The sequence below is a fragment of the Rhyacophila brunnea genome, unplaced genomic scaffold (genome assembly GCF_057557595.1).
Source record: "Rhyacophila brunnea isolate RB1 unplaced genomic scaffold, BYU_Rbru_1.0 scaffold_13, whole genome shotgun sequence".
Taxonomy (NCBI): Eukaryota; Metazoa; Arthropoda; class Insecta; order Trichoptera; family Rhyacophilidae; genus Rhyacophila; species Rhyacophila brunnea.
Genome location: NW_028232785.1, coordinates 23449755 through 23469175, shown reverse-complemented (window position 1 = coordinate 23469175; position 19421 = coordinate 23449755). Strand labels below are relative to the sequence as shown.

General features: G+C 35.7%; 1 protein-coding gene across 1 annotated transcript in view; it reads left to right on the top strand.

Moving 5' to 3' along the window:
* The first annotated feature begins 1179 nt into the window (after positions 1-1179).
* The window catches only part of LOC147076981 (colorectal mutant cancer protein), a 70179-nt gene continuing 51937 nt past the window's right edge, over positions 1180-19421 (top strand). Inside the window, exons 1-4 of the mRNA XM_085940594.1 lie at positions 1180-1869; positions 4036-4167; positions 5464-5567; positions 6257-6369. Coding sequence (XP_085796720.1) covers positions 1754-1869; positions 4036-4167; positions 5464-5567; positions 6257-6369 — 465 coding nt within the window. The 5' untranslated portion in view covers positions 1180-1753. The remainder of the gene's footprint in view (positions 1870-4035; positions 4168-5463; positions 5568-6256; positions 6370-19421) is intronic.

The following is a 19421-nucleotide window of genomic DNA, read 5'->3' as shown; positions in this document are numbered from 1 at the left end:
GGCCTTTACTTATGAATAAAAAATACTTACGTGGTTGAGCAAGGAATCAGATTAGATGTTTTATGAAGCCGTTTCTAGAGGTCAGGGTTACGTTTCGACTTATAGCTACTAAATGATTATTTTACACCGGGAGAAGCCCGCCTGTAACAGGGGTGTATCAAAAGCAATAAAATCACCACCAAAAAGACCAGACAGGATGCCGCCGGGATCGGATTACGTTCATGACACGTCTGGTTAAGTGTCAGGTACCTACCTAATTTGGTGTTTTCGCCGACAATAATATTGAAAAAGTATCCACGCATTTGGACTAATACAGATTGAAATCGCAGGAGAGAGGGATGTTGTTTTTTAAACTGGTTTATTGAAACACAATAGAAATAACAAAGATGAGTATAATATTTCTTTGATTATCTACACAGCGCGTGTGTGGGAAAAAAGTATTTAGTGAAGAACGTATTATTGTCTTAGTTCGACAGGGAAGCCGGAACTGACTTCAAACAAAATTCAGTTCAAATGAGGGTGAATGGACCTTGGGGATCGTTACCCAAAATTTGTGACAAATTGGTTTTTACGAGATAGCGCAGGTGGGAGACAGACTCAGGAGGTGTCAGTTAATATCATGGCCCCCACAAGGGAGGGGAGCTGACAGGGCTCTAGCCTGGGGGCCCGGCGTGGTGGGTTGACTGACATACGAATACAAATTCGCTCTAGTAGTAAAAAAAGTCGCCTGCGGTGCTATTTCACGAATAGAATTTTATTTTATAATTATTGTTAGTGTTTCCTGGCTAATAAAAGTGACTATTTTATTCGATATGGCGAAGGTCGCATTTTACTTGGCTATCACAAAAGGAGACAATTAGAGTGGATATATTTAAAAATGCAAAAAATCTTTAAAAATATACAACCCTGGAGTTCATTATATGGCAGAGGAAGACGCTATTTTTTACGAATCTTCATGATTGCTATAAGTGGAGGTTTACCGTGTCAGCCAGCAGACGATAAATTTAAGTTTGCCCTGGTGAATGGCACAAGAAGTAGACATTTTTTGATAAATTTACATGGAATCATGATGTAATAGAAATTATTCGTCGATTGAAGGTTTTTTGTAAATAATAAATATTCATTTGTATGGCAGCACCATTCTATCAATCACAAAAACAACATGGCCGCCAAACTGTCAATGACATCGGTGAATGTAAACAATAAAAAATATACCCAAACGATCCGAAAGCTTACAAAAAATAGCATAAAATAACGAGCCGGCCTTTATAAGTATTCCTAAAATAAGCCTAATTTTATAATCGTGCATTATTATTCATAAAAAACACTATTTTACATCACAAGACTGTTAATTAAGTAGATATTATGGAAAGTGTAAATATTTGAAAACTTTTTTAGATATTGTGAACGATTTGTACAATAAAAACAATTGGATTTGTTATTAAACAGTGAATGATTGATGTTATTTAGTAATTTTTTCGTTGATTTAGTAATATTTGACGCAACATTGTCTTAAATAAAAAGCAATAAAAACATTGTGTCATTATAAACATCGATTAACCCAGAGGGGTGTGAGATGCCGGCCTAATTTTAGACAACAATGGCTTTTAAAACCGAGAGTCGTTAAAGTTTTTTATCGCTAAATGGCACTCAGCAGTGCTTTAAGTGTGCATCGATCGGATTTTGGTTGAATATAGTGATAGTCTCGGTGTTTGAAGTATTTTTAGGTTATGTGTGCTCTTTTGGATTGATCATGTCTGGCATGCCTTTCGACGATTCTCTCAGCGAGACGAGCTCGGTGGCTGATGAGGAGAGGGTCAGGAAGCTTTTCCAGGCATGCGATTACAATGGAGACGGCTATATTGACAGGTAATTTGGCAATTGATAATAATACAATGAAATCACTCCGTCAGCTGAATGCAGAACTATTCTAACTCACATTTGAAATATTTTATTTAAGTTATTTATTATTTATATAGACACATTTATACATAACTAGCAAAATCACCCGGCACTGCCCGGGAGTGGAATGGTTTAATATTAAATTTGAAAATAAAAATTCTAACGAGTGCAAAGGATTTTAAAAAGTAAAAAAATATAATTTTAGAGATTTTTTTTGCATTTAAATATCTTAAAAAGTAGTACATATTTAATTTATTATTTTAAGGCTTTTCTATATAATATAAATACCCATCCATAATATAAATATCCAATCCATCACTCTAGGGCTTTTTGATATACAATATTTGTGGCTTTTCCATTTGGTGCCAAAATATATAGATTTATACGACTCCTCTTGATGCTGCTACATACTATAATTATTGTCCGTGAGTGAAGCATTCCCATCTAATGTGGCAGCACTGCGTCCCCCGCACCAACCTGCCGATTACCGATTCTAATAACACAATAATTTGCATCTAACTTTGCCATTTGACCTCCGATTGAGTTGAAATAAACGCCAATATTTTTTAAATGTACACATTCTAGTGACATTTTCAATAAAAAATGGGGGTTGCAGCATTAACTTCCACGTTTCAAGGACCTGTTCCGCAAAAACTGTAAAACTGTCCCCGGGGTGCAACGGGTTAAATCTGAAATTCGAGACCCCGACCACGCACTCCGGCTCGTCGGTCTCCGTCTACTGTCCAAATTTTGTTGAAATCTGAATGCGCGTGTGGATTTGTATAAAGAAAAACCGAAGGACGTACAAACATACAAACATTCAAATATATTCTTCAAATTATAATATAGATTTTTCATGAATAGTGCTACTAAAATATGATGTAGGTACCTGTACATTTATTTAAGTACAGTACTCTCTCAGAAACATATATTATCCTGCAGTTGGCAAGATCGCATGCATGAATCAAAAAGTTTGGAAGCTTCTGAATTTTCATGCGACAGTAGGATTTTTTCAATCTGTGCCTGCGCAATAGAACGATAGTGGCGAACCTGCCGGCAAAAAAACGAACTACGAACGAATTTTCAGGTTGACCGATTTTCACTATCTGTCAAATAGTACGAAATAGTACCAAAAAATGACAACATCGTGTCTTGTTCACTCCTAAAGAATGAATTGGAGAGACAGTTAGCACTTTTACGTATAAACAGTTATTGTCACGATAGTTAAAATACTCACTATTGCTGCCAGTAAATCCATGCACGTGTACAGGCGCTATTAATCTACCAACAAGTACAATAGTTAAACTATAATCATATTTTAAAACACAGATTTTGGTTATAGCCAAATAGGTATACATTGTGTCAAGATTGTACCTCAGTTGAGGCACGGTCTAAAAAGATCGTGGTTAGGCGATGCGCGGATTGCGGGTCGCGGGTGCAAATGACGCATGCCGAACAAAATTTAATTTGTCATATACTCAAATCCAACATACGTCCATTTTATGTTCTGTTGATTGTTTTATTAGTAACAATAGTAATATATTCATTGACATGTTTTCTTTTTAAAGTAAATGGGTAACGTTTTTAGTCATCTTTACACGATTTAAGAATTAATACGCCCGTCGCTATCACGAAACAAAGTGACGTGTTTCCAGCTCTACATTCTCTCTCCGAATGAGAGCGAGTGCAAAATTTCGTCGCGCCTATGGTTGAAAATTATTTGCCGTTTCACTGATGAATCACCTTAAAGAATGAATTGGAGAGATAGTCGTAAATTACGTGTAAACAGTTATTGTGACAATAGTTAAAATACTCACTAGTGCTGCCAGTAAATCTATGCACGTGTACAGGCGCTATTAATCTACCTACAAGTACAATAGCTTAACTATAATCGTTGTTTAAAACACTGATTTTGGTTACAGCCAAATAGGTATACATTGTGGTTAATATTTTCATTTTTTTCTTTTATTGTGTTAACTGTGAATTCATGGTGGAACTGCATTGTATTATTGATTAATTTAATAAAATTCAGTTGAAAATGTCCCGTTGAAACCGGTCCAAATTTATTAAATAATAAAAGTGGAATATTGCGTTTTATCAAATTAATCAATAATATAATATTTCCATATTCAGTTCAGATCTGGAGACAGTCTGCCGGGAGTTGGAACTGGGGCAATGCGTACAAGAGTTGCTGAGTGAACTGGGAGCTGATCGCAGCGGGAGAGTCTCCTATAAGGACTTCCTCAGCAGAAGACGGGCACTGCGGTAAGAAAAATACATTCAATATGCAAACAATTATTGTGGCTGAATGGATGACTAATGTAGAACCACCCAGATTGCGATAGCTGTGGGTTCAAGTCCCATTCAATGCAAATATTTTTGATTTGTATTTCGTATCATCAAAGAAAACAAATTATGTATTGTCAAAGACTCATTTCAACAATATTTATTAATCCTTAATTTTCTTGTTTCAAATATATGTTAGCGCTTCCTTCTTTGGTTTTGTATTGTGTTGTCAAAAGAAATAATTACAAGATAAAAAGAACTTTTTATATACGTTTTTAAATTTTCTGTTGAATCATATAAACTTGACTTGACTAGCTTAAACGATCATCGATCAATGTCATTTTGACATTTCATATTGATTTCCATAGTAACGCACGTATATGTTAATAATTTAGTTGCTAGGACCCCAGACCCCTAGCAACCAGTAATAGTGGATTGTATTACGGATTTCTTCCGAAATAACTTTTCATACAAAATAGAATTAACTGAAAATGAATTCAATTCTACTTAAAGATGGCTAAAAGTATTAAAAGAATGCATTGGCATCGTGTTCTGATATATTCTAAAAGTTTCAAATGTCTAGCTAGTCGGGAAGTTAGTTAAAAATCGATTGCAAGATTTGTACTGGATAAACAACCACCGGACAAATAAGAATACGACCTGATAAAAATGTAAAATGAAATTATTTTCTATTTTCAAATTACTTATGTATATTTTGTATCTGTTGACAATGTCCCATTGAATTGGACGAAACCTGTCACGGTTATTATTAAACTATCTAGAATAAGTGAATATTGTATTTATTTAATAAATTATTTTATTTAATAGAAAGTCTTCAACATAGGTCAAAAAGCACCGGGCACACAAAATCAATGGGAACTGGCTTACCCTATCGGGTGTAGATAACAGGCTTCGGATATCTAGTGTGGAAAAATATGGGATAAACATAGACATACGTCAAAGAATATATTTTCAATAGTTATGTATGTATGATAGTAATATGCATTAAAGTTTGTCATGTAAATGTAACATGCATCCAATAATGAGGGCAGCCAGCACGCTTTGTTATACGTGAGTTTTATGGGCTGGCCATCATAAAGCACCCTGCTTCAAAACCTTAGTCAATGACGATGGATTTTACATTTCTATTTATTAATCTGTTCTGTGTCAAAAAGCTTGCAATATTAGTGTATTCGTAGTAAGTGGTGTAGCCATCTATGAACTCTATAATTATATTGTACTGATGCACCCTTGATAATTGTGTATTCCTTGCAGATGCGAGATAGCGGCCCTGAAGGAGGCTGATGCAGGCCACAGTGGAGGGGGATCCTCTCAAGACCTTCCTGCAACAGCCAGCAACAATAGTGGCAACAGTTTCAGTAAGTTTATACCAATGAAGCATTACTTTTTCAATCAAGAAAACCAACGTTTTGTGCAATGTACTAGTTTGTCTTGTCCTGGTCTAGATTTACCGTTGATTAGCGATCTTGGAGTGCAAATCACAGAGAGTTTGTTATTCGAATGGGGATGGCTAAAGCGACATTCAACTTTTCAATCACTAGGGTCTCAAAGACAGAATTCAAATTTAAATAAATTCAAAGCGTTCATGACATAAAAGATAAGTGTTAACAATATTGAAATAAAAATACAGGGTAATATATTTTGCAAACAAATAAATAAAGTACATGTAAGGACACCCACGATGGCCACGCTAGTTTTTGACGGAGAGATGGAGATAGTGAGATGGGGAGAAGACGTATGAGAATGTTGATATTTGCTAGTTCATCATCATCAGCTGGGGTCGATCCACTGCTGGATGAAGGCTTCCCCTAGCTCTCCTCACTCTTCTCGGTCTTTAGTTCTTTGCTGCCACGTACATCCACCGAACTTTGTGAGCTAGTCTATCCAGCGGATTTACAAATGTTGAGTTATTAAAAAATGGCAACATTGCCCTGTTATTGATTGTTTTGTTAAATCGTAATTAGTTTCACATAATGTCAATGTATGCAATAATTAATTTTTATGTGTGTTTTCGTTGTTGTATTACAAAAGATTTTTTTTTCCATAGCCAAGCAAGAACTATGGGAGTGGGATTCCGGCGCCAGAGATCTCAGTCCCGAACCGAGCAAGCCTTCAAAGCCTCCGGCGGCAACCGACGCCATGGCCGAGCTGGCCAGTACTGTAAGTAAACACAGAATTAATTAATCATAATTATCATAGTTGTTGAGATCACGGTTTTGATTTTTTTTGCCCACTCGTTGTACTAATTGTCAAACTATTCTCCCACTGTGCAAAGAGCCTACTGCCTGACGGTAAGGGGAAACTACGCCTCAGTTTAAAGCGTGGAGATTTATATTGTCTCTTTTTCTCACTCTTTCAGCAGACCGTGAGTGATTCAATTCGAATCATGTGATACATCGAGGTCATGTAGGCTCCCTCATGGTTAATTTTAAAACGGTTTTCAAGTAAGTTGGTTAAGGAAAGTAATAATAGTTAATACTTTCCCTCCAAAACCTTAATAAAATTATATTATAATATTACAAGTGGATGTAGAATAGGTACACACGTTTTACATTTTCACAACTCATTTCTTATGGGCCTATGGTATGATCAACCAAAATAAGTCCCGTGATCGACGCATTGGACTTGCCTGATAATATGTACAATTGAGTAATGATCGAAGACAATATTCTCAATAAAGCCCCGTTCACATGATTCACTTTTGACGTGGAGGAATCATCGAAAGTGATCATCCAGAATCAAAAATGAATGAAGTTCAACTGGTTCTACTTTTTAATCATTTTTTCATCACTGCGGATGATTACAAAAATGCTGCGCATATGCACTACATCCCTGAGTACTGTCATCATATTCCCCATGATATTAAGTCAAATTACCCATGTATATTAGTATATTAGTCTATGGTTTTATCCACCAACGACTCTTTTTCCTATTCCTCTTTCTCTCGATGAAATTCCTGCATTCATATAAGAATCACAAATTGTTTGAATTCCAACCTGCAGCGCAATTTCACTAGACGCCATTTTGGAATGAATTGAGTATTTCACTTTCGGTGACACGTGTAAACAAGAAATGAACGCCTGCAGTGACTCGTCTAAATGAACCTTAAGACAGGAATCTGCCTCATTCTAGGATGAAAGAAACTGGTAAGGCTACGGTCTTGAACAAATGCAAGGTGATTTACCAATGATGCCTAAAAATTATGAAACTTCAAAACATGCAAATGCAGCGATCAAAATGCACTCAGTTTTTTCCGACTCTCTGTTGGTATTTGGCTTTTGAAAAGAATTGACTGATATCGTAACTGGGAAAATCAGATTGTGCAAAAAAAATTCATTATTTTTTTCATTGGTTGTCGATCGGGCTAACCTTCTAACAGCAGCAAATTATACTCCAAAGCCTAGAAGCAGTGGACGAGGTTGTATATCTGTAATCGACCATTAGTGGAAAAGGCGGATGTGAAGCAGAGATAAGAAGGCGCACACGGGTTGCGAAAAATACGATGACATATATTACCACTATATGGAAGGATCGCGGCCACAAAAATGATGCTTGTGGTATTAGTGTTCTCCATATTTTTACACCCATGGTGGTCGCATGGCTTAAGCGTTGGACTATCATGCCGTGGGTCTCAGGTTCGAATCCTGGGTCTGGCAAGTACACATATTGTTTTTCAATTTGTGTGTGAGTCAGGGTATGGACCTAATAGGTTGAGCAAATGGCTGACATCCATTTCTCGTAAAAAACAAAATCTGTTAATACAAACCTCTACTCTGTGGAGGCTCATATGATCCTATTAGGATCGGACATGGTCGGAAAAAAAATATTTTTATACGGTGTCGAGTCATGGATCCTGAAGGCAAGGGAGCAGTGTGGTGTTGGCGCTAAATGTTTCATGTTTTCGTGGACAGAACACAAATGACGAACAAGTCAATCATCCGCAGATAAAGGAATGGCTCTCGACAATATGTCTGAGTGTTACATGTAAATTGTACGTAAAACATTTCACCGTAGCGCAGTTTGCCGTGAGCTTTCTATCGCAAAGAGATGACCGTATACTATACGGTCTCCAATTTTATTAGATTCAATATGAACATTAATTCATTTTTCATGACGGGTTTTGGCAAAATTCATGAATTCAAGAATGAAAACCTAACCTAACCTAACAAATAATCCAGTATATCGGCTATTTTCAAAATTTGTTTGCTGCTGGCTTCCTGTAAACCGACAACGACCGTGTTTTATTTAGACATGAATTTAAGTCAGTACTATACGACTTAAAGAGGTTGGACCGTTTTATACGGCCACATATTTCCGATACAACATTTCACATTGAAAAAATTTTGATTCGAAAATATTTGTCGTACCTAGGTATATCCCATGTCAATTTATTTATTAGCGGTTGGTTTATAATAATTGAAGACAATAATAATTATTATGTTTTATCACAAAAACCAATATCACGTTTCAGTTAAACCATTAAATAGGCTATGTTTTACATTTGATTTGTATTAAATTATTATTAACGAAAATAGTTGTACAGTCATCTTTTTAAGCAAAGATGGTCGAAATAGCGGTTTGCTAAATTTTTCAAACACAGGTTTTGAGATTTTTTTCTTCCAAAGTAAGTACATTCTGCAATAATATGATTTATTCACATACATAATATTATATCGATAAAATACCCTTGAGACCGAAATGAATATAATCATAATAACATGCCAATAAAATTTGATTTTTTATTAATTCATCATGGGCATTTCTGAATTGATTATAACAGCTGTACCTATGGGAAAGTTGAGTTTTGGGCCAATACAATAATTATTTGTTTTGTTACGCCAACGAAGTATAACTTCTAACACGCGTTCATAAGTACTTATACCGATTTTTTTTTATATATTCCGCATTTATCGTTTTTTAGGGTCCCTTGAAAACCGTAGAATCGGGGTTTCACTGTAGGGTACATGAAAAGTTGCGATATGGAACAGTAGAAATAGAAATTCTAAAGAAAAACCCTGGCGAACCTAAAAGCAGGAAGTACAAGCTAGGTTGTTGATAATAAAATATTACTCTTTTAAAATGCAATTTTATGTATCCATAAAATAATATTTAAAACTGAATGCGATCGCCTGTGTCCCATATAAATTTTATTTTATCTCTTCCTCCCATTCTAAAAATATCATTATTTATGGTTTTTGCCGCGTAATTTTAGTGCCTCGGCCCCTATGGATTAGTTCGGACGTTTCCGGAATAGTTCGGCGAACTTCGAACGAATCCGCTATCGTTCGGGCACGCTTTGACCTTCGGCCTTTCGCGTCTCTGTAATGCGTAAGATTGCCAACCTTTTGGTTGTGAACATTTTCACAATAATTTAAATCTCTATCGCTGTGATAATAAATAAATAAATTTGGTCGTTTCTGTCTATTACTACACGTTTTAACCGGATGTCTTGAAATTAAGCGCTCTACCTAATTGGAAGTCTATTCCTACGAATTCCACTCGACGAAATGCATTCAAACGAAAATGACATTCGTCCTCTCTTGTTTAGTCCAAACATAAATATAAATTATGCTCGCATGCAAACTATACAATGCTTGCTGTAAACTTTTGCCGCTATACAAATGTACATGCACAGTTATTTGTTTAAAAGTTTTAAAACTCAATTCTTGTCCATACTTGCAAACATTGATAACAAATCAAATGTAGTACAACTCTAGTATAACTCTACACCTCACCTCAGCGGGAAAACTGACGTGTACGGCCTGGGTGGACAGCGTTCGGCGGGGCGTGAGCGGCGTGCGCAACTCAAACGTATAACTGTGTATGAAATGTTAGTAGAAAATGTCTTTTTTTGTTATACGTTTATACGGTTATACGTTTGAGTTGCACGCCCCGCCGAACGCTATCCACTCAGGCCGTACACGTCAGTTTTCCCGCTTTAATAAAAAAAAACACTCCACTCTCATGCAGTGACGTCCCTAGACAAAATGCCGCCCCTAGGCAGGGCCAAAATGCCACCCCATTTTTTATACAGTATTTTTTAATCATCCTTTCATGACTAAAATATCTAAGAAATGGGTTGTATGGATACCTTATTAACAAAATAAATATACCACACAATCTAATTTAAATGCCATCCTACTTCAATAGATAATCTTGCGAGTCCACTGTTTCAGATACATTTAAAAATACACCTGACAACTTTCAAAACTCGCGAATGACTGGCAAATATATTTTTTGATAAATTAATTAAATAAGTATGTACCTACCTATAATTCAAATATAATTCGCAAATCTGCATGTGTCATTGCTGGTCATAAAGGATGTGATGTCCAAGGACAAGGAAAGTAAACTAGACATCGCGAACTCGACAAAAAAGTTACAGTCCTGTGAAAGTTAAACCTTTTCTGTTAATTAATACATTTTTCGTTTCCAACCAGTGAGCTCAATTTTTTAATGATATCTAATAATTCTCCTCAATTTGCCGCCCCTCGAGTAACTGCCGCCCCCAAGCGACGCTCAATCTGCCTGCCCCCACGGGACGTCACTGAGTCTCATGGTATTCCACGTATCGCTGCTTCCGATGAAACAGTAAACAAATCCTCCAATAATATGAGCTCACTTTTTGTATATGCAATAATTGCACATATTTAATACAAAAGTAAACACCGGCATTTGTCAAATTTCTACGATTTGTCTGTCTACGATTTGACTGTCCATATTGCATTCAATTTAATAGTTATGTTTTCATGTGTTGAGTTTTGAAACAATTAATGATTGTGAATTTGTGCAGTGGCAATAGTTAACACACGTTTAGATAAATTATTTATGAGCATAATATTATGTATATTGGTCTCAACTAGACCTAATGATAAGTGTCACGCCTAGGTGCTTCTGGTTAAACATTAGTTTACCGAAAAAATATAACATAATATATACTGATACCAAATATCATAATGCCTAAATCCCCTATCAAAAATCCTCCAATCGACAGAGTTGGGAATATAATGATATTATTATAGATATATTATTGTAATATATGTATTGTAATATATTGTATATAATATATATTATTGTAAATGTAAATGAGTCAAGGCTAGACCAGGATGCACAGCGAAACAAACAAAAAGAAAGATACCTACCGTTATCTGTTTCTGGGCAGACAAAGATCTAGAGTAGATACGGTCAGTCGGTAACCTACCCTTGAGCGTCGCCTCTAAATACGATTTGCCACCTTTTTGCGTCAAAGCGTGCGTTTACAAATGTTATGAATGATTAATTGTGACTTGTCAAGCGAAGTATACTTACGTAATACCTACTTAATGTCCCTGAATCTGTGTTTTTAATAAGTGGAAAAGTATAAATCAACACCCTACGTAAACCCATACCCATCAATACGTATTTGAAAAGATTTATATTTAGTTATTTTCATTACTCGCTTGCTATGCGAAAAAGTGTCTACACAGAGTCAGGGCTCGGAATAGACCGGAGCGCTGTTCCGGTTCATGAAATCTCCAAAATTATTGCTCCGTCTCGTTGAAAAAATATTTTGACCGATTGATCTAGATAGGCCATATCACAAAAAACCTAACACCTACACTTATTTTTAAAAATATACATTACTATGTAAATATTTTCGAAAAAATTAACGCTCCGGTTCGTAAAATTTACCATTTTGAGCGCTTTACATAGTTCAAACCGTGTTGTTTTTTTATGTAAAAAGTAAACTACTGTGATCGATCCATGGCGGACCATATGGGCCTCCGCAGAATGAAGACATACCATTTTTACGAGACATAAGTAGTTGTTAGTCATTCGCCCAATCATTGCCGACTCAAGTAGAAAGCCGATACATTCACAACGACTGGTCCTACTTTTTCCACCCCTCCCGTTGTTGTATATTTATGAACTGTCATTGCCTATCATTGTTCTATAGAGTGCTCATACTGACGCGTCTGTCGTGTTCACACAGGAAATGGTTTGATTTGAATAGATAAGTTACATGATAAATAATACACTAGCATTAACACACCTACAAATGTAATGCATAGATCAATGCTACATATTTTTTGGAAATCGAAATAACCACCGGTTTTTGTGTGGACTAGTCTAACTTCACATTGCTGATGAATAACAGGAATGTATATTATTTATTAATACCACTGATAGTTAATATATTTGATTTGAGAATTTTTATAAGTACTTAATTCAATTTGAAACGAGAAAGGGCGAATCAATATGTCAAGCAATCTGGGATCTGATTTTGACAGCTGAAAAGTGGACCACTTGTTGCTTGTGCAAAAAGTTATGCTCAGGCTTTATTAATCAAAAGATGGCGGTGGCCCAACCCATCGGGCCCTTGAAACCATTGAAAAAAATAACCCACGTTTTTTAACCAGCCGCGGGTTCGATCTTGCGACCCACGGTTTCGTATTTATTTAAAGACTACGCTCTAGGCCAAAGTAGGTGCATGTTAATTTGTAACACGTGTGCGATATCATTTTCTCGTGTACGGTTTTTATCTATCAGAATCATTTTTCCGTGTTCATCCAAACGAAATTGCATTAAAAATGTTGTCGATAGCTTATGTTCGCGCCAATTCGGTCATTTCCGGATTTCTTCGTACATTTCCGCTGCACATCCGAGTCGATCGCCCTGCGAACCACCCGTAACTAACTTCACTTCATTCTTTGCGCATTACAACACCACTAGAGATGGGGTAGCGAATTTATGGAGTCATGTCACTGAATCACGGATTCTTTTTATGGCTCACATGGAGCACTCTACTGTAGAAAGGCTAATTTTAACAAGAACACTGAGCTACGGAAAATATCTAATAGAAACACCTTTTAATGTATTCAATTGTATTTCTTTATATTATTGTATTGTGAAATTATATCATGAAACTAGCGACACTACTTAATTTTATTACGGCGAAAAGTTGTATTTTTAAATCTTATGCCGATTGCTAAAACCCATTTTCCTTAAAGCATAAATACCATATCTTTCATTCCGTGGAGACCCACATGCTTCATTCATGAGAAAAAAACTGGCAAATCTCTCTTTTTACACAGACTATAAGTTCGTAATATAAAAAAAACCTTTACAATTATATCATGAGTAAGTATACAAAATGAGTCAGTGTTTAACACAGACATGTATGCTGCATATTAAATCTGTCGTAATGTATTAATAAAATGTAATTAATTCATTGTTTTACGCTATCTACGTGTATATTACTAAATCAACGTGAGATTACAATATAATTTTGCAAGTAAAATTTCTTTTGGCGCAGGTAAGTAACAAAATATGAGACCGAAATCCGTTAAAAATTGTCAAAACGTTTGAGGGTTATTATTATTATGTATGCTATGCGAGGAAGTAAAAACAACCAATAATATAAATTTAAAATATATTGGAGTATTCCAAACAAGTGAAATTAACTTTCTTGATTATTGATAAACGAATTGATTATTTTAAGAAAAAGTATAATAAATTTTTTCATTGCTTTTGTTGGTACGTATTTGTGATTTTGTCGTATTTTAAAATGTTTTAAATTATTAATTTGTTCTTTAATCAGCATTGTTAAGTGGTACGTATTGGTAAATTAGTATACAGTGGCACCATGTGCACTGTCAAAGTGGCTTGCAGTTGTAGTGGTATTGTTTGATAGCATTGCAGCTAATAATTCCAATACACATGCATATCGCCTATGGTGCCACTGTAGAATGATTCACCTATATCTTCTCCGTGCGCGGAAACAACGCACGTTTTGTTGTATCTTTTATGAACTGAACGAACGAATCGTTTCGTTCGAATCATTTTTCGAAAACGACTCAGTCGTCTCTAGTGCCTTTGAATCACAAAACGCACCGCCGCGCTCTACATAAACACGTCGCCCCCCACTTTCGATTCCAAAACGCAGTTACAGAATGAAAATAATCTATAAAGAGGTTTTTTATTTATAAATAATTCACAAAATAAATAAAATAATAAACTGTCACTGGCCGGTTTGATTATCGCGATTGATTCTCGCCGGCCGTGTTCGATTTTCGAAATTAAATCAAAATATATTACACATAGCTGACATTTTTATTATGTCAATACATTGACGAATTAATAATGTGTTAAAAATAGCTCGCCGCTAACTGACAATGCTTCCGATCGATAATTCGGTGTTTTCTCTGTGATTTTGTGTATTTTTTACGCAGCTTTATTTACAAATTCCCTGTTTAAAGTGAGTGTAAAAATGTTCCGTGTCAAGTGTCAGTGCGGCTAGGAGGCCGTACGAATGTTTAGTTTTTAACGCAATCCGGCGCAGTCGAGTGAAATATGCGTGCATTCTGTGTTTTAAAAATAATCACGGCCCCTCAATGCACGGCTTGTGTTATTTTTTAGATGCGTTTTCGGATTGATCTGACGAAAATTGGGTCGCATTATTTAGTGCGGAAGATTCGATTTCAAAATGTTCATGACATTATCGGATTCTGACGTATGACTAATTATTTGGCCTATTTTAGTGCATTGCTGCATACAGCGCTTCAATGTTTCATTTACTTTATAACTGTTTATTTATCCGTTTAAAACACTTTTAAAATGTCCCTTTTCATTCATTATTACGCAGAAAAACAATTAATTAAATTAATTGATTCCTCACCCCCTTGTATTTAACTACCGATTCAGTCGACACATTAATACTACTTGCATCTAAATTCCAATTAGAATCTTACTATAATATTGTAGTTTTACCATATTTAGGCTATAAATACATGATAATATACATATTATTTACAGTAATCAACGATAGTTTTTATATTAAACATTGCTTCGTAATATTATTTAATAAAGATATTCTTCTAAAAATGTCAAAGAATCCCTTATTTAAAAGATGCAGCAGAAAACGATTTAAATTGAAACTGAAAACGAAAGAATTGAGAGCATGAGCCCCACAAGGAGGGAGCTGACAGAGCTCTCCTGGGGGGGCGCGTCTACCTTATGAGTAAGATAAACACACATAAGACACATAAGAAAAAATCACAAATTCGTTTTAATCGTAAAAATCGTAAAAAAGTCGCCTGCTGCGCTATTTTAGTTTAAAAATATTAACATTTTAAAATAGGTATGTGATTGTTGGTAGGTATAATTTAAATTTTGATTATTGTGTGGCGATATTCGAAAATTTTATTACTCAAGTGGATTTATTGAAGAATACAAATACCTACCATGGAAAACCATTTGGGAATAAATAAAATTAAACTTTTTCAGTTATACGTATTTGTTTTCATTGAAATAAAACTACAATTTACAGATGGTGGATGGTGTTGGTTAGTTTTTAAAATTAAATTGAACCCTGCGAAAACAAGCCATAATGGACAATAGTCAAAAAACACTCGTCTATCTATAAAATATCTAAAATGAACAGTTAACATACTAAAATACGAAAGTAAATTAGGTACCTACTTACTGACCATTTTCTTTCAAGAGCTATGAATGCACTGTGAGCCCCCCCCCAGAGTTGTGATTGCAATTAAATCATACATAACTTTGGATATTTTATAGATAGAATAAAATATATTATAATTTGGTTTCTTCTTATTATTGTGCCATCCCCTAGCGGAGGTCGGCCACCATCAAGGCGATCTTATCTTTGTCGTCTGCTACCCGGAACAGTTCGGTGAAGCTGCACCCGTACCAATCACGGAGGTTCTTAAGCCACGAAATGCGGCGCCGTCCTCTGCTACACTTCCCATTGATCTTTCCTTGAATGGCAAGTTGGGGAATGCTGTAATTTTGTCCTCTCGTAATGTGGCCGAGGTGTTGTAGTTTCCTGGTTTTGATACTACGTAGAACTTCTCGGTCCTTCCCCATTCGATTGAGAACTTCAACATTTGTCACCCGGTCAGTCCAAGGAATTTTGAGGATGCGTCTATACAGCCACATCTCGAAAGCTTCAAGTCTCCGTGACATCTCTTGGTTTAGCGTCCATACTTCCATACCATAGAAGGTTGGTTTTTATGTAGAAATTTGGTTCAGGCAGGGCTTAATGAATTTAAAAAAAATGCACCAACAATATGTGTGATAGTATTCTTAATCAAACGAAGTATGAATGAAAAAGTGTGCACAAATTTGTCGTATAGCTTAAAATTACCAAAATTATTATGGTGTGGTTAGGCAGGGTTTAATTGAATTTTAAAAACTAACCAGCACCATCTGTATAAATAATTGTAGACTTCGTTCAATAAAAACAAATACGTATGACTAACAAAGTTTAATGTGTACTATTTTATGTCGGATCGTAACAGCCTACCTCCACCGTTCGCCACTGCCGTATAGCATTGAGACGCTTGTATTTGTCAGACGTGGGACTCGAATCCGCGATCACGGCTTCTATAGTGGACACTATCCTTCATAGCTACATCGCGGGCGTTATGTACCTATATCATGGCCCCCACATCCTGAAGCGGGCCCCCAGGCTAAGATCTTTGGCCGACCTCCCTACCTATCGCTAAAGATAAAGGCAATGTGACGCTCTACAGTATGTGAACCAAATGGTGTACGCGATATAATTAATGTATGTACTTAATATTTTTTTGTATATTTTAAGACATCCATTTGAATTATGGAGTTGTCGAGTATCGATACACAATTAAAAATTAATTGCTACAACCACGTAATTTTAAATAATAGCAATATTGAGGAATAATAGCGCCGCAGGCGATTTTTTTATATTAGAGAGAATTTGTGATGTGTGTTTATATCACTTTATTTGGTCGACTCGCCACGCCGGGCCTCTAGGCTAGAGCCCTGCCAGCCCCCCCTTTGTGGGGGCTATGACCTATACCTATTATATTTCGTAAAAATACTTGAAGAGCGTACATAAGTGAAACGGCAAATAATTTTCAACACCATGTGGAACGAAATTTTGTGGCGCGTTGCCATTCGGAGAGATTTAGTCGACCTGTTCGCACGTCAATTTCTTTTGTGATGGAGTCGGATGAAAATATTCTTAAATCGTGTAAAGATGACTAAAAAACGTTCCGCATGTAATTGAAAAAGAAAACATATCAATGAATATACTATTAGATATTATTACGAATATAATAATAAACATAACATAAAAAGGACGCATGTTGAACTTTTATAATAAATTATATTTCGTTCGGTTTGCGTCATTTGCACCCGCGACCCGCAATCCGCGCATCGCCTGGTCACGATCTTTTTAGACCATGCCTCAGCTGAGGTATAGCCTTTTTATACCTATATCACAAGGCATTGAATACAATAAATACTTACTATTAGAGTAATCATCATTCAATAGTCTTTTAAATTTTTTAAAATTAACTAATAGGTAATCCCAATGAATATACACCTACTTAGATGGGCATGCGAATTTTATTTTTGTCACACAATGGTTGTTAATTTAATGTGTGTGTGTGTTTGGTAGTTTTAGCGCAATTTAGAAGCCCACCCACGTACATACTAAGCATAATAATTCGTATACTTAAATCAGTGGCACACAACCCCGCGTCGCGGGGGGCACTCCATGCCATCATTTGCGGCCAACAGACCAAGCGAAATATGCGACCGATTATGCCTTCTGCACGGCGTCTCCAAGACGGTCTAGGACAGTGGTTCTCGTGTGCGGGCCACCAGCGCTTTACAGAATAATATTTCAAAAATTTATTTATAAAATTATGAAATTGGTGACTTGTGACACATGACTTGTCTTAAATTTCTTTCCACGCTCAAATGATCCTACTACTTTATACGATTTTTCCTACTACAGTATACTGTGAAAGATCATTCAGTGTAATGCACTCAATGACATTATTAATGGACAGCGCACTCAGTACAGATGCTAGCAAGTAAATTCGCGCATAGCGACATTCGCACATGACGTATTTTATTAGACGGGAATTTATAGCAATATCACCTTTATTGTAATGGCATTAGAACAGTGTTTCTAGTGTCAATGATCATTTGAGCGAGCGATATTGATATTAATATATGAATTATGCCATTCGGCAGACCCGACAAAAAAGTGAGCGTCATTTATTTTTCCAGATGCTTTGTCCATATTAATGTCATTGAATGCACTTCATAAAAAACAAATATCTAAGCCAGTTGACAGTAATGTAAACTTAGAAGCAGCCATGCGGCTCGCATTGGAAAAAAAGGAGTATTGAAGAATTTCCATTTGCATTATTTTTAAATAAATAGATATGTAAGTACTAAAATGTTAAAATGTCTTTTATTAAATGGACTTGTCTATAAATAAATTGATTTTTTAGTAATTTTTATTTACTTTTTTTTACTTTAATAAAATTTAGCTTTATTTTTTCAATCACAGAAAAAGTTAAATTTGTTGCGGCCACCAGACGTTTCCATGGAACTCTCAATGTCAATTGTGCGGCCACAGTTAAATTTCACGTGAGAACCACTGGTTCAGGCGGATAATTTATTGTAACAATTGACCGCCTCATTACATAAATATAATTAGCTACCCTCGATAGCAGCCTTGTGTATAGAATAGATGCGCTGGTTAGAATAATATCATTATTATCCTCGCTGCTAACGTGTACACTGCGGCCTGCGAACAATTATTAGAAAATCATTAAGTTACATTGGATCCTACTGAAAATGTTGTGTATCACTGACTTAAATGAATATTCACTCACATGCCCAAATCGGACGGCTCTATCCAGCGGTGTATCCAAAGAGATGAATTCTGAACGGCGGCTGTTGGCCTTGAACAGTGGCGAAGGGTGGAGGTAGGCTGTTAAGATTTGTCATAAATAGTGCACACTAAACTTTGTCAGTCATACATATTTGTTTTCATTGAATTAAGACTACAATTTACAGGTTGTGTTGGTTAGTTTTTAAAATTCAATTAAACCCTGCCTAACCAAACCATAATAGATTAGGTATATTAAAAAATATTCTTCTATCTATAAAATATCAAAAATTATGCCATTTAAACCATACATAATTTTGAATATTTTATAGATAGAAGAATATTTTTTTATCGATTATGGTTTGGTATAGGCACGGCTTAATGCATTTAAAAAAATCAACCAACACCATCTGCAAGATGTATTCTTAATTCAACGATAAGTTTAGTATGACTGAAAAAGTGTGCACTAGTTTATCGGATCGCCCATAACATACCACAACTATTATGGTTTGGTTTAGGAAGCGCTTAATTGATTTTT